General features: G+C 42.5%; 4 protein-coding genes across 4 annotated transcripts; 3 read left to right on the plus strand and 1 right to left on the minus strand.

Moving 5' to 3' along the window:
• The first annotated feature begins 826 nt into the window (after window positions 1-826).
• LOC120458043 (medium-chain acyl-CoA ligase ACSF2, mitochondrial) lies at window positions 827-3,888 on the plus strand. Its single transcript, XM_039645552.2, has 3 exons — window positions 827-1,076; window positions 2,022-3,474; window positions 3,545-3,888. Exons 1-3 carry the CDS (start codon window positions 1,006-1,008, stop codon window positions 3,800-3,802), a joined length of 1,782 nt encoding a protein of 593 aa, XP_039501486.1. The 5' UTR covers window positions 827-1,005; the 3' UTR covers window positions 3,803-3,888.
• A 3,188-nt stretch (window positions 3,889-7,076) lies between these two features.
• LOC120452908 lies at window positions 7,077-12,705 on the plus strand. Its single transcript, XM_039637374.2, has 5 exons — window positions 7,077-7,370; window positions 10,341-11,444; window positions 11,506-11,658; window positions 11,721-11,904; window positions 11,972-12,705. The coding sequence occupies exons 2-5, from the start codon at window positions 10,746-10,748 to the stop codon at window positions 12,301-12,303; spliced, it is 1,368 nt and encodes a 455-aa protein (XP_039493308.1). The 5' UTR covers window positions 7,077-7,370; window positions 10,341-10,745; the 3' UTR covers window positions 12,304-12,705.
• Window positions 12,706-12,794: 89 nt separating this feature from the next.
• On the minus strand, window positions 12,795-13,437 carry LOC120452919 (protein Turandot M). Its single transcript, XM_039637386.2, has 2 exons — window positions 13,309-13,437; window positions 12,795-13,248 (listed from the first exon to the last, which is right to left on the minus strand). The coding sequence occupies exons 1-2, from the start codon at window positions 13,329-13,331 to the stop codon at window positions 12,876-12,878; spliced, it is 396 nt and encodes a 131-aa protein (XP_039493320.1). The 5' UTR covers window positions 13,332-13,437; the 3' UTR covers window positions 12,795-12,875.
• An 887-nt stretch (window positions 13,438-14,324) lies between these two features.
• LOC120452927 (acylphosphatase-2) lies at window positions 14,325-15,254 on the plus strand. The gene is made up of 3 exons (XM_039637399.2): window positions 14,325-14,644; window positions 14,840-14,966; window positions 15,028-15,254. Exons 1-3 carry the CDS (start codon window positions 14,581-14,583, stop codon window positions 15,140-15,142), a joined length of 306 nt encoding a protein of 101 aa, XP_039493333.1. The 5' UTR covers window positions 14,325-14,580; the 3' UTR covers window positions 15,143-15,254.
• Window positions 15,255-15,320: the final 66 nt, after the last annotated feature.

Here is a 15,320-nt window from a genome sequence, read left to right on the forward strand (position 1 = left end):
TCGCTTAATCAATAAATGTTCCAATGCAAAGTATTCTATTTTGAAAGTCAAGATTGAAAACACTACTCACTGCAAAAATAATAATACTCTATAGCTGAATATTGCATCCTATCACGTAAATTATGGTTCTCGTAAAAAAAAAGTATTCAGTGGACTCTCCCACAGCAATGACATTAATATTATTTCAAGATTAATGTAAATATAATCACATTAATTTAGACAGAACATTTGATCTGGTTTTCAAGAGATAGCGAACATTTCTGGCAGATCAAACACAAAAAGCTGCGAATCACGCCACAGCGAAAAAGCTCCAAACATGCGAGCCCCAAACAACTGGGGCAAAGTCAACCACATTTATGAGGGGTTTTGAGCAATATAAAATTTGATGCAATCAAGAAATATAATCATACATCTGTTTCTAATAAAATAAAGCAATAAAATGTTTTATCCAAATTTTCTATGCAAATAATTAAGTTTGCTGAAGCTTTTAAACTGTTGTATAGCGTTAGATAAGCTGTATATACTCTTAAATACATTTGTGAATAATCATATAAGGTATTTCTAGGTCGAGACGCCGTTTCTGCCCACTGAAAGCTACAAACTGAGCAAACATAATAGAACGAAAAGCACAGCCACACGTGCTGCCACAAGCCAACAAAAAGGCAAGCAAAATAAAAGCGTTAAAACAGAAAGCAAAACAAACGCCGGCAATGATCTTGACTGGCTATAAAGAAAAAACAAATAATAGAATAAAAAAACTAAAAGCGTCGACTGAGGCAGCGAAGCTGGCAGAACATACGGCGATTAGAAGACCTCCTCACTCAGTTTGATATAGAACTTGACGGGCTGCGGACGTACAGAAACCGAGGAGAACTGAACTGCAATCTAATAGCCGTGTTAGCTAAAAGTGTACCTGTGCATATTATGAACATATAATAATAATAGAAGCATTCGTTCGTTTCAACCAATCAAGAACTGTGATAAGTGCCAAGTTGAAGTGCCAAGATGAACAGCAAGCTGCAGACCATCTCCAGATATATGCTGAGGCAGAAATGTGCCCTCAACGCGATGCGCAGGTAGGCAGGATCAGGACCTTCCAGGATGTCCATCCTTATGGAGTGTGGGCCAAGGTCACTGCTGGTCTGCTGGTGCAGAAGAGGTTGGGATGTTTCCACCATCTAATTGCGCAGTTTTGGTTGGGTTGCCCAGTACCATATACACATACACCAGCCCCCTTTCCCACATCCCCTCTGCCGCGTTGCGTAATACTTCTAATTCCAGATAGAAGGTACAGTTGGCCACAGCAGCTGGTAGTCATTAGGCCTAAGTGGGTCTTAAAATAAAGTCGCACACTCAAAGGGGGGAGTGGCGTTTAAACATAGAGCAGCAGAAGTTCGTTTTAATTATCGGGTATCAATTTAGATGAATTTCGAGAGATAAGCAAATCGTCAGCAGAACTTTCCACTCGCTTGATAATACATATATGTGGCCAGCAACGAAGCCAAAAGCCCAAGTATTAAGATGTATTATCAGAGCGCCATAACAAATTGCTATTGCACACATTTACAAGTGCGCACATTTACAAAAATAATTATACGAACTGCATTTATACATATTACAATATACAATTTTGCATTACTAATAAAGCCACTAAATAAATATTATTGTGATCCTTTGCGCCTTTTTCCACTTGACAGGAAGTAAAGTTACGCTTACAAAGCGGAAGCATAATATATCTGCAGTGATAAAACATATATGTTTGCCCAAGAAAACTCTGTGACTTGCCATCTATACATTAACTGCTAAACTTTTTCATTTCAAAAAGCTTCGACTTTAACAAAACCTGGAACCCCTTGAGCGAAAGCGCAAACCGATGGTGAAATTTGCTTTTGACACGTAAAATCTTTTGAAAATACTCTCAAGAGCTAAAAGTAAAAGAAGAGAATCATGGTATAAGATCTGCATTCCAGTTACCTTGTAAATGTATTTACTAAACTGGCATTACCCTACTTCTTTTGCAGCATCTCCACCTCGATGCCCACCCTGATCAGCCATAAGCATCACATCGGAAAGGAGCCACTGGTGTATCGCACCGTTGGCCAGCAGTTGGAGCTATCGGCGCAGGATTACGGCCATGTGGAGGCGATTGTCTCCTGCCACGAGGGCAAGCGGTACACCTTCAAGAGTTTGCTGCAGGAAGTGGATGGTTTGGCGGCGGGTTTCCGGAAACTGGGTCTCCAGCCGGGCGATGCCATTGGTCTGTGGGCACCGAACTACATGCACTGGTACCTGGGCATGATGGGGGCAGCCCGAGCGGGTCTCACCTCGGTGGGTCTGAATCCCGCTTACCAGGGACCCGAAATAGCCTACTGCCTGAATAAGGCCAATGTGAAGGCCATCATTGCACCGGAGACGTTCAAGAGCCAGAACTACTATGAGATTTTGAGAGATATCTGCCCGGAAATCTCGGATGCGGAGCCTGGCAAGATCCGGAGTGAGAAGTTCCCGCACCTGCAATCCGTAATCATCGACAGCAACGATGGCCTGAAGGGTGCCCTGCGCTTTGATGACTTCCTCGACCTGGCCAACAAATCGGAGCGCGAGGAAGTGGCCAAAATCCAGAAGAACATTCTGCCAGAGTCGCCGTGCAATATTCAGTTCACATCGGGAACCACTGGCAATCCCAAGGCTGCCTGCCTTAGCCATCACAATTTCGTGAACAATGGCATCCATGTGGGCAATCGCAATGAACTGGAGGGCGAGAGGATCTGTGTACAGGTGCCCATGTTCCATGCCTTCGGAGTGGTCATTACCATCATGGCTGCATTGACGAAAGGAGCCACCATGGTCCTGCCCGCAGCCGGTTTCAGTCCCAAGGACTCGCTGCAAGCCATCGTCAATGAGAAGTGCACGGTCATCCATGGCACACCCACCATGTATGTGGATTTGGTCAACACCCAGAAGAAGCTGCAGGTGCCGCTGGGCAGGATCAAGAAGGCCATCACCGGAGGTGCCATTGTATCGCCGCAGCTCATCAAGGATGTGAGACAGGTGCTCAACGTGGAAGCGGTTCATAGTGTCTATGGACTTACGGAAACCACAGGTGTGATCTTCCAGTCGCTGCCCGGTGACAGCAGCGATGTTGTCCTGAACTCAGTGGGTCATCTGACGGATCACATCGAAGCCAAGGTGGTGGATGAAGAGGGCAGGTGTGTGCCATTTGGACAGCCCGGAGAGCTGTGCGTCCGCGGATACACCACGATGCTGGGCTACCACGGGGATGAGGCGAAAACGAAGGAAACCATCGGTAATGACAGGTGGCTGCGCACGGGAGATCAGTTTGTCCTGGAGGCCAATGGCTATGGACGGATTGTGGGTCGCCTGAAGGAGATGCTCATTCGTGGCGGCGAAAATATTTTCCCCAAGGAGATTGAAGACTTTCTCAATAGCCACCCACAGATCATTGAGGCTCATGTGAGTTGTGTTTGCAAATCGATTAATATAATGTGTAATTATTTTGTAATAAACTTTCTTAAATTCCCAGGTGATTGGAGTTCCTGATGAGCGACTGGGTGAGGAAGTTTGCGCCTATGTTCGCCTTGAGGAGGGCGTTGACCCCGCCTCGTTTACCGCGGCGACCGTGAAGGCCTATGCCAAGGGCAAACTAGCCCACTTCAAGGTGCCCAGATATGTGATCCCCATAAATGCATTCCCAAAAACCACCTCGGGCAAGATCCAGAAATTCAAGCTGGTAGAGGATTTTAAGGCGAAGGAAACGGAGCTAAAAGCTGCCAGAGCTTAGTCGTGTAATTTGAGTAATTTTTTAAATATAAACTAATAAAAATAAATTAAGATTTTAAGTCGCTCTAGTGCTAGTGCTATTTCAAATTATGTTGCATACCTTTAGGTTCTCAAACAAAATGGCCACCGGAAGACATCAAAATATATAGCAAACTTACGGCGGTCGAACTAAACTAAGATGCATTAGTGGACTTTTCAATTATTGTTTCTTTAAATAATAGTTGCTATTTAAAAGTCCATTCAGCATATACCAAGCGCACCTTATTTATTTTCCACATTAAAATGGAAAAAATTTTAAATTTGTGCGTCATTTTTCGGGGCCAACCATATTTACGCTTAATATTAACAGATGATTAAATTTTTCACCAGTTTGCATTCAACAAATATTTGTTCGCTGCATATTTGTAGAAATTTTGAGCAACAACAGATTCTTCCAGCAAAATAACCTGTAATCAGTCTTTCTGAATTTAAAAGAACCTTGTCATTTGTACAGCGCATTAATTTTAACGCCAGTTCAACGTATTCTCAAAATGTTCTTCACTAGTAAGACTAGCTAATTTAATTTTAGAACTACTTGGCCAGTAGAAACACATAAAATCTGTGTTATAGATAAGAAATGATCTTAGAAAGCGAGAAACGTGCCGCTTTATACAAAGCGCCAACGCAATCGTGTTGCGAGCGATTTAAATCGCGCGAAACGGCGAACCCCTTCGGCTTTTTCAGCATCGGAACCGCGGCCGATAGCTTAGCGCGATCTTTATGACCCGGCAACCGATTGGGGCTTTATGTCTGTGTTTTCGCCACACTCCGATAGCAGCAGCTTTCGTCATCTGACATTATGGCCGAGAACAGGAATCGCAACATACTTACCTGCGACTATTATGACGGAAAAATACACCTACGAATCCAGTTGGAACGATATTTACATTAAATTCTAATCGCCGCCTATTCCGAATGGGAATAGGCCAGTCAAACAGCTTAAGGGTGTGGAATAGACGCGTATTTATGCCTTCCTCTTGATTTGGTCTTATCATTTTGGGAGGGCGATAACGAATCGCCACCGATGTTGGGTGGCTTGAGAGGTCCAAATATTTGGCAACGGTTCAGTTTGTGATCATCGAGCGCTCGAATCGGAGGAGACGTATGTAAATATTTGACACAGCTTGGACTAATTAATAAAATTCATAAATAATCCAGCCAGTCGATGATTCGGTGATTTTTGGTATGATTTGCATAGGTCTGACCGACAAAAACACGGGTTACTTGGCATTGGAATATCTTTGTGATCTGCGAATCGCATCTTCAGTTGAATCTAGTTTGTCGTAGGTTAGTAATGTTGTGACCGGCTTTAAATACGTATCAGTGTGCTCTGTTAAGTTTTTTTAAAATTTTGATAGTGGCTATCTAGAAACTGGTAAGATAAAGCTCTCTTATTAGGCAACTCTTTTTTTCAACTGTTTTTCCCAATAAGAATATTCATGCTTACTCAGTGAAGTGCGAAAATGTGACACAAATTTCTATATATTATACATTGTATATGTATAGTATATTTTTTTTAGTTTTACCTAAACATTAAAAAATTATTATTTTCCTAACGCTCAGTGATTCAACATTTTCCAAACTTTTTGAAAAGAGTTTTATGCGTTTCCTTTAAGTTTCAGATTGATAAGGGCAAAACCTTGGGCTCTGAGATATAGATCCAGACAAGCACTCGAGTTTATTTTGGCAAAACAATCGAAATCAGCCGATTTCAGGGTTAAATCATAAATAGGCATTAGCGTATCGCCAATGGTCTAATGAAGTACACAAGTGCCATTAAATTACCCATTATCTTTTAATTTGTTTGGCGGGTGCCAACAATTAGACAAAGGAAATCACGGCCAAAAGCTGGCAGTTTATGATTTAAGAGCACATTAAGATTGCGATTTAAAAACGGCTATCTAATCTCAAATCCTGGTCATGGGTTGCATTCGCATATTTTATGTGGTGAAGGTAAGGGAATTTTTTACTCAATTGCACCGTAAATCTTAACCTGTCAAACAGTGGCTAATTGAATTTATTTGTTTGCATAATCTTAGTACCTAATTTTCTTATCTAAAATTATTCACGCATAAATTACAACACTTCGATTCGAAGGGAAAGTGCCTATAACTGTGTTGGCCAGTTTTCCAGTTCTCAGACGCAATTAATTATTTATAGATTTGCACTCGTTGCACTTGCATCGTTTTTATTAGTTTATTAGGTGCGAATTATTTCAGAAATTCTGGTCAAATTATAATTCAATCAAAAATATATCTACTAATGAAGCTTTGGGGCATTTTCATGAGATTTCGCTAATATTGATGCGCAATATCATTTCACCGAGTTTTCCAACTATCTAAACTAATTCTCACACTTTATTAACAAAGTCAATTCCATGCTAATTTGTGTCGTATTACTGCCACCAGTAATAAATTGCACTTCAAACAGTGTTGATCGCTTCGTAATAGGTTTTTAATACACGTATCATTAATTAATTGATTCATAATTAAACAAAAAAACCTGTCACTAAATGTATACACAGCCAATGAGCTGGATTACATGGTGATAATTTAAGATTACTATTTATGAATTCATAAATGATACAACTCGTGTTACATTCAATATTTTGTATCCAAAGTATACTGTAGTTATTAGGGGAGATCATAATGCAAAATGAAAGCGATGCCACATTCTGTGCAGAAAGAAAGCTTGCCGCTGAAAAGAAAGCTTTGGTTGATATTTTTTAAATATTTTCAAATACGGTAAAAAACATTTTTTTTAAATAAGTTTGCAACTATTTCACAAAATAGTTCGCCTTTCTCGGGCAATAGAAGAAAATCCCAAACTAGAAGTGCCAAAATCTGTTTTCGCCAAAAGGTAAACATGCTCAAGCTCGGATTCCGACTCGATAAAAGGGGGACTGGATGCAAAGCTGTGGCGATTTTTGAGCTGGGGGCTTTGGGGGCACTCAGTCCGCGACGGAGACCCAAATCAGACGCAGTTTCGAGTCCCCCGGAACGACAGTTGTCCAGTTTAGTAGCGGCGGCCACCGGCAACTGACGAGCGATCTGAACGATCAGAGCGATCAGTCCGCCGAGTTCAAACCACCGTACAAGCAAACTAGATTGCAACTGTGTCAGTATTTGTGTGTGCCTCTGAGTGTCCGTGTGTGTGTGGGTGTGTGTGCGGGCGAGCTTAGCCAATTTCTACGGGTATAAGCATATATATAGTAGCGCCAGAAGTCGCGTACGCGCATTCGAGCATCAACATCTACGGCCAACGTCTAACGGTCGAACGGTCGCAATCGAACGAAATCGAAAACGAAGAATCGAAGCCGAACGTAAATAGTAATCGAAGCAATTCGATAAAACCCGATCACTTCCGGTGTGTGTGTGTGCGTGCGCATTGTTGTGAAAGTGATGACAGATATGGCCACTGAATAACTGCTGCATCTCCCTCTTTCGCACTGGCGACTTACGCACCCAGCAGCGAAAAATAATAATAATAATAATAAAATCAGCAACAGCAAGCTCTGCTAATTTTAAACGGTAATCCCATGTTTTTGTTCTTGCACAAAATTTGATTGTAGTCCAACGTAGCTGTGAGTGTGTTAGTGTGCTTTTGCCACTGTGTCTGTGTGTATGCGTGTGTGGTCGCGTTTGTTTTTTGTTTATCGCTGCACACGCATTTTCCGCTCGCTCATATCATTTTGTAATATTTGTAAATCGATAACTGATAAGGCACAACGATTCCGAAGTAAGTCATTTCAAATCTAATCGCAAAATTTCGTAATATTTCGCTTGCCGCTGAAAATATTGAAAAATTTCACCAAAAATTTATTTCAGTTTTAGATAAAAGAAATCGAAAACAAAGCGAGTGTATTTATAAGATCCTTTTTAAAATATAATATATTATATATTTAGTTTCCTTTCACTCATTCCAAAACTAGCTTTGCAGTGTTTTTAAAACGATAACTGATAGGAAATAACCGATAAACAAAGATTAGTTTGTTCTTTTGATCAGCATATCTAATTGTAGCATATCTAATGTAATTCTCAACTAGAACCTCTTTTTGTGCAAAATGTGAGTGTTCATTTATGCAGATTCTTTATTCCAATTTTTTAACAAAAACTGTATACTACCTAAAAAACAAGAGTGAAGTTTAAATACTCATACGCAGTGTTGTTCTAGGAATTTTTCGTTGAACAAAGTACATAAATTTAATGCCAAAATATTATTCTGAGACACAAAGTCGTTAGTGTTAAAATGAAAATGAATATTTTAATTTTAAATTCTCTAGAATACCCTTTTCCCATATCTAAGTGTAAACTTGAAGTGTTATGGAGAAAAGTCGCTAGAATATACAAAAATGTTTGTTCAATCTCCAAGTAATTGTGTGGCCGTCAAACTTATAAATTAGCTCGATCAGCTGCGATTATTCAACTTAAGAAAAAAACAGCAGAAATAAAACGAGCACTTAGGAGCTGATAATGTGTGGAGCAAATACTCGTACTGAACAAAAGGCGAGCTGTAAGGAGATGAACGCTGGCCATTATCGCACCTGAAAACGCGTCGAATTAGTCAAAGGCAAATAATCATAGATCATAAACACTTAACGATATCCAAATAAAAGGCGGCATTTTGTGGGATTTGATTGTTTGGCGGACCTTATCTAGTTATCTATATAATATATCTTTGCACAGAAACAGATATAGTTCGGGTAATATTTGCAGCTCGTTTGTGTTGGCTAAACTAATTAGCTGGCAGTCCAGTAACTTGTAAGTTGGGGGCTGGGACTTGTCAAGAACATTGCGAAAATTAAGAATCAGTCACAGCGTACAATTTTGCATTTGAATTGTCACCCGTTCTTTGTCAATTATCTCGCATAATTGGAGTACAATGTGCATTTGCATGGCATCGGCACGTCACTTGGCCCACTTGGGGAGTTTGAACTTGAAAATTTCCAAGCCCCCTGATTCCCCAATTCCCCAATTCCACGATTCCACGATTCCGACAGATCCCTGATCTCAATTTACAAGCATCCCTCTATCAATCTCTGAAACCCCCAAAACGAGGAAGTCTTGCTGGGCGCAATGAGCCGCCCAGTGGGTCGTCTATTTAGCCAGCAGATTTAAATGCGAATGAGCTTGACCCAAACAGCCAGCAATGGCTGAGGCAGCAGTTGCCCAGTGGCAAGTCCAACGAAATTCCCGCTTTTGGACCTTCGACGGCGGCCCCATGCAAGTCGTGTGTTTAATTATCGCGCATACGCCGCGTTGCCGCCGCAGACGAACGGCAAGCAAAACACGAAAATCACAAACATCCTGCACTAATTTCAAGGGGCCGGCGAGCCGGACTTTTGCTAATTAGTCACTGCCAGTGCATAATTGTTGAAAACTCAAAAGACTATAAATGGATTCTGTGTAGAATTCATTAAAGAGCATTTATATTTAGAAAAAGTACAAAGAAGAACCATTTGGATAAAGAAAAAGCTACTTTTTAATGCATATTAAATTACAAGAATTTACAAAAACCTTGACATTTAAAATTATTTTATAAATTTCCAAGCTGATAGCTCTCTAAGTACTTTTAAAGGAAGAACACCCTTTAGTTCAGCGAATGTGTAAGCCATTGGAGAGTGACGATTATTGGAAGCCCCTGACCTGCCCACATCAAGTGGCAAGTTCAAGTGGCACAAGTTCAAGACTCCTCACGACACATTTCGATGCCCTGTCGTGTGGTGGACATCACTTTCGCTTTTTGTTTCGCTGGCATTTCGCGTTTAATCAAAGCCACTAAATTGGATCTATTAAGTCACTTGAGATAAGTCCGAGGGGGCGACTTAAGTGCCGCGTGGAGAGGCCACTCAACGCACAATTGTCACGTTGACGTTGAGATATCAGTAAAAGAGCCCGGCTCTCTCAGGTGATCTCCATAAAATCTGGGACATCTGACATGGGCAAACAACCCCTAGTGTGCTGGCACTTCGTATCGCTGGTTGTCGCGATGGGTTTTACTTTGCCACCCATATTAGCATATGGCAGTGTTGAGCCACCATAAAGGATTCCCATGATGATTATTTAAGCAATGAGTGATTGATGAGTCACAGGGAAAGGTTTTCTCCAGGTGTTTGTAGTGTATGATAATCCAAAACCTAAGCTATAACCAATTAAAGTTTCAATTAATGTACGCGGCTTCATAAGTCTATGGGGTTATCTGTGGGCTTGTGTAGTAAGCCTGCCTTAATGCCAAAATTTAGAACACAAGTAGAGTGCCCAAGGTCCAGTTGGAAATGTCGGTGAATACTGCAAAGCGTTGGATTTTGATAAGCCGACAATCACGGCAGCTGCTAGGTCTATAAACTATAAACTATAAAAAAGACTATAAAGTACTTATTAGGACTCTAGTCTTGTGTGTCTTGCCCGGAGCAGAGCTTGATAACGGGCATTCAAGTCGGTGGAAATAGTGATAAGGAGCCTGGCTTGATGATTGTTCTTTAATATAAATAATTCACCCAGATTCCAGACGGCGAACGCCAACCTCGACGTGGATGTGGATGTGACAGTGGATGCGAATGCTAGTGCGGATTATGCAACTGCGGCCAGACGCTGGAGAGATCGAGAGGGGTTCGCAGATAGACGATTTAATTATCAGTGCCAGATTATTATCACCGCAGCGGCGATGCAGCGGCGGTGACGGTTGCAGAGCACACCGGTTGCGGAATGCATTTAGTTACCTGACCATTTCACAAACATCCGAGCCGCCGACGAGCAGCGAGCAGGAGCGGTCCCAGCCGAAATATCCGGTGTGATAATTGCCCATAATTGAAGGGAATTAACCAAGGAGGAGTAGGACGAGGAGGAGGCAGAGGCAGAGGCGGAGGCGGAGGAGACCTTAAAAGCCAGCAAACCCCTAAACCCGAGATGTTGCCCACCGACAAGGGCAGCTTGGCGGCCAGCAGGCCGCAGAAATCTCATTGCCATGGATCGGTATCCGTGTCGGATCAGCAGCTCCTGCAGCACCTCCATCCACACACGCATCCGCATCCAGTGCACCTGCAACCCGCACACGCACACGCCACACACTCACCCGCCTGCGAGAAGCGCTTGGAGGCGGAGACGCCACGTCGGGATCTCCATGAGCTGCTGCTCGAGCTGCTGGACATGATGCTGTCCTGCCTGGTGGTGGCACCCTGTGTGATCGCCTACTGGCGCGGCACCTGGGAACTGATGTTCGTCTATCTGTTTCCCGACAGTTTGCCGCTGTCTGCGATGGCCAGCTTTCTGATCGGCGGACTGGGGCACTTCTTCTTCACGGTCACACAGAACTTCTTTAAGGAGCACATCCATCCGGACCGCAGGCGACTCACATACTACGCCGTATCGCGACTCTATACGGCCGTATTCGGCATCGTTTGCGTGAATATGTGGCGGGGTGCCTGGCTGCTCTGCGACTGGCTGACCAGTGTGGACTCCTTGATCATTGTGTCCGTGGTGACGGGCATCGCACTTATCTTCCTGGTAGCCACACGGACTCTGCGGAACCTCGGAGCTGCTCCCTACACCGTGACCATGGACCACAAGAGCGACTACTTCGAGGTGGACACCATGTTCAAAATACCCGTAAGTTGTATGCCCAACGGCGGAATAATAGTTTGGGTTGTCTAACTTCGGCACTCTTCAGGGGTTTCATCAACCTGGCCTTTACATTTTGGACACCCTCTTCTCGGTCTTTGTGATCGGCAGTCTGGTGGTCATCGCCTGGCGCGGAGTCTGGGGAATCTTTGACCTGCTGCTCTTCCCCGCGGACAAGGCCAAGTCGGCCTGGGGATCGCTGGTAGGGATCTCTGCTAGTCCCCTTTACGTAACCAGTACTTAAAGTACTTTTTCTTTGTATAGCTGATTGGATATCTGACGGTGTTTGTGACGTTCCTCATTCACCCACTGATGCGGTACGTGTGTCGTCGCATCAGCGGAATCCTCAAGCTGATCATATGCGACATTTACTATCTGATGACTTTCTTTGGGGCTGTGAATGCCTGGCGCGGCATCTGGAATCTGCTGGATGTGTATCTGTATCCAGGTGGGATATACATATATAATGTTTCTCTCTGTATGCTTATTGTTAATATTATTTCCTTATCCTTTAGAAAACAAGCTGCTGAGCTTCTGGCTGAGCCACATCGTTCCTTTCCTGCTCCTCGCTGCCCTCAAGTGCTCCAATTCCATCCTGGTGCGCGGCGTGTTCATCGACGGAGAGGGCGTGGGCGCCGATAGCGTCGATATACCCATCAACTATGTGCGGCTGCACTTCCTCCGCGAGCGCCGGAAGAAGGCCGGCCATCAGGCCACATCGCAGCCCCCGCCACCGCATTACTATCTGAAACCGGAGCACGTCGCACTCGGAAGGAACGCGGAGAAGGACAAGGAGGCACAGAGCAGCCTCATCGAGAAGCCACATGCCGCCGTGCAGATCGTTTAGGGATTCGGTTTCCTGGCTAGCATGGCTAGCGTTTCTATGTCTAGTAAATGTCTGGTAAACTAGTTGTAATCCTAACCTAAGCTTAATCGTATCGAGCTTACTTAAGAGTCAGATGTTTAGCATTACCCATAGATGTGGTCTCTATCCCCATCGCAAATCCCAAAACTGTACAGAAATTTAAGGATCGACGTATGTAGACTTTAAGTGTATATCCATTTTCCACTGCAGGTTTACATGGCAAACTTTAACCTGGTGAAAGGCAACCTCACCCACTCACATTTAGCTAAGTGATAACGATTCAACTACGCGTATAAACATTGTACATTGGTATTTTCATATATCGCAAGCAACTAATAAATTAATTTGTAAATACTACATATAAAATATATAACCGAACCAAAATTGGAAGTTTATATATTTGATAGGGGGGTTGGGTGAATTTATAATTTATTTTTCTAGAGTTTCCAAAACAAAGGCACAAGTAATAACTCTACATGCTCAAAAGGGTTTATTTAAGTTTTTTCACATAATATTGATTCAACTTTCAATTAAATTTGATTTAAAATTGATAATTAAGATTCAATAGCGCGCTTGAATCCCTCGGAGGCAATTTCAACGCCCAGCTGGACAATGAGTAGCTTTACCAGGGGCAACCAGAATCCGCCTTGAGCCGGAGCACCATCCACCAAAACCACATGAGCGCTTTCCTCCTTGTATCGCCTCACGAGATCCTGGGCGCGTTGTGTTAAATCCGGCTTCAAAGGAAGGAGAGTGGAGTACTTGTCATAGAACTTGACCAGGTCGTCAACGTTCCTGTATCTGGTGGCTTCGTCAACCGAGGAATCACCATACACGCGAAGTAAGCGCTGCCTTTCTGTACCGAATTCATCATCGTTTGCAGCTTGTGCTTTCCCCAGCCAAAATAGGGAAAAAACTACTAGGCAGCTAAAAAAGGAAAATAAATCTCAAGCAAGAAACTTTTTTAAGGGAAATCCTGTCACTTACCTCAACAAAATTGTAGGATTCATATTGCAGGCTTGGCTTTCAAACTCGAAACTGATAATTAGCTCAGCATTCGAACCATATTTATACTCGTTCCTCCACTAATCGTTAACATCTAAAATGTGTAAAATCAACAATTATTTTGATTTCCAAGAACTGTTTTTCGCAATAATTTTGAAATGATTGCCTTTGGGCTGTGTAAGCCCTTTTAATCTTGAGTTTACTATTACGTAGACTTCGTAGAAATTGCCCATAGAAATAATGTACTTTTACCAACTTATTTATAGCCCCTATTTCATATTCTGGGTTGTGCTTTCCGCTTTCCTCATCTACGAGGACGAATTCGTATACAAGGACAATATTCTTTTAAATAAACCGTAGATTACGTGCTGTTCTTCATTGCACAAATAAATTTCCCTTTCTTTAAAAAAGAATACAAAGCACTTGTCGTCTGGTCTTATAAAAGTCTCAGGGCCCATCTCATGCGCCTGCTATGAACTTGTCATTCCTCACATTTCTCATAGGTGAAATATATACATACATAGGTGCATTAGAAAGTGAAACAAAGTCTGTGCATTGTTGTGGTTCAATAAGATTTCTTGAGGCGACGAAAGTGAACAATTGCATTGTTAAATTGAGCAATTGGCAGTTTTACAAATGATGCTATATGCAGAGGTAATGTCCACCTGTAGGGCGGATTTATTAAAATAATATAGATGTATAAATATTTTTTCTAATAAATACTGATTTTGGAAGATCCTAAAGCTTTTCCCATACCATTTAGTAAAGATCTTTCTCGAAAAACCCCTGTAGCGCACCCAAATTTCAGATACTGACCACCAGAGTCAACTATCTGTGACCGTCCCGAAAGATTCCCACATCGTATTTGTATTTTCATTTCGAGAATAACAACAAAAACATATAGAAAGAGGCAGAATGCAACGTGCGGCTAAAATAAATACGCAAATACAAAATCGAAAACGCAAAATAGAAACCAATTGATATGCTACTTGGCATTTTAGTTTAACATTTGCGACGGTTTGCTGAAAATCAAGCTAGCGATCGCGGCGAAAAAAAGCGCTCCGAGTCAAATATTTTTCATAAAATATATGCTTAATTGGGTATTCCAGTTTTCGTAGAATATATAACAATTTTCAGTGCTTTTTCTAGTGCGAGTAAAGTGCAAAAATCAGGCAAATCTAAAATATCGAGCTGTTTGCTGCCAAATTTACATAACCCAACGTGCGGATTTGGTAAAGTGCGAAATCGAACGAGATGGGCATTCCGGATATCCGACTGCTGGTGACGCTGGACTTTGAGGTCTATGGACATGTACAAGGTGCGACTTCAAGGGCACTAGGAATCGGGAATCGAGGGCCAGACATAAGAAAGCTCTCTTAGATGGATGACTAAAAATAAACCCTCAGTAGCTAGTTACTTTGGGGCCCCAAAGTGTCCTTGGCTTTGTTTCACGCCCCATTCCACATGCGCTAGACTATGTAAAATATATACCTCTGCTTTTTTCAACCGGCAGGCCTGAATCTCACGAAAGACACCCGCGATCGTTGCACCAAGGCGGGAATTACTGGCTGGGTGAAGAACAGCAAACAGGGCACCATTGTGGGCAAGATGCAGGGACCCAAGGAGGAAGTGGACAAGATGTGGGTAACCCTTTAAAATTAACATTCTCCATGTTATATTCCTCATGAAATCTGCTCTTAGGATCACCTGGCTGTCCACCGAGGGCTCTCCCGGCTGCCAAATCGATCGCTGTGAGGTCCGAAACCAGGGCAACCTCAGCCGACTGGACTACAAGGACTTTGCCATTAGGTTTTAGATGTGTTCCGTGACCGCAGTAGGTGTGCGGCTTTATAGTTTTGTGTGTTTGTTTTGTGCATTACTTGGCTAAGATTGTAAATACGAGTAAATAATAAAGAATTTAATCATAATTTGCATTTACATTTGTTTGATCGCTGCAGCTCCTGCTAGCAATTCAACATAGATCCAAATTAAAA

This window comes from Drosophila santomea, chromosome 2L (assembly GCF_016746245.2).
Source record: "Drosophila santomea strain STO CAGO 1482 chromosome 2L, Prin_Dsan_1.1, whole genome shotgun sequence".
Classification (NCBI taxonomy): Eukaryota; Metazoa; Arthropoda; class Insecta; order Diptera; family Drosophilidae; genus Drosophila; species Drosophila santomea.

Excerpts from the sequence above, each read along its gene's own strand:
- LOC120452908 (XM_039637374.2), top strand. The coding sequence starts at position 10,746 with ATGTTGCCCACCGACAAGGGCAGCTTGGCGGCCAGCAGGCCGCAGAAA. Across the intron at positions 11,445-11,505 it reads ACACCATGTTCAAAATACCC|GGGTTTCATCAACCTGGCCT; the intron begins GTAAGTTGTATG and ends GGCACTCTTCAG. Across the intron at positions 11,659-11,720 it reads AGTCGGCCTGGGGATCGCTG|CTGATTGGATATCTGACGGT; the intron begins GTAGGGATCTCT and ends TTCTTTGTATAG.
- LOC120452927 (XM_039637399.2), top strand. The coding sequence starts at position 14,581 with ATGGGCATTCCGGATATCCGACTGCTGGTGACGCTGGACTTTGAGGTC. Across the intron at positions 14,645-14,839 it reads GGTCTATGGACATGTACAAG|GCCTGAATCTCACGAAAGAC; the intron begins GTGCGACTTCAA and ends TTCAACCGGCAG. Across the intron at positions 14,967-15,027 it reads AAGGAGGAAGTGGACAAGAT|GATCACCTGGCTGTCCACCG; the intron begins GTGGGTAACCCT and ends ATCTGCTCTTAG.
- LOC120458043 (XM_039645552.2), top strand. The coding sequence starts at position 1,006 with ATGAACAGCAAGCTGCAGACCATCTCCAGATATATGCTGAGGCAGAAA. Across the intron at positions 1,077-2,021 it reads GCCCTCAACGCGATGCGCAG|CATCTCCACCTCGATGCCCA; the intron begins GTAGGCAGGATC and ends CTTCTTTTGCAG. Across the intron at positions 3,475-3,544 it reads CACAGATCATTGAGGCTCAT|GTGATTGGAGTTCCTGATGA; the intron begins GTGAGTTGTGTT and ends TTAAATTCCCAG.
- LOC120452919 (XM_039637386.2), bottom strand. The coding sequence starts at position 13,331 with ATGAATCCTACAATTTTGTTGAG. Across the intron at positions 13,249-13,308 it reads AATCCTACAATTTTGTTGAG|CTGCCTAGTAGTTTTTTCCC; the intron begins GTAAGTGACAGG and ends TTCCTTTTTTAG.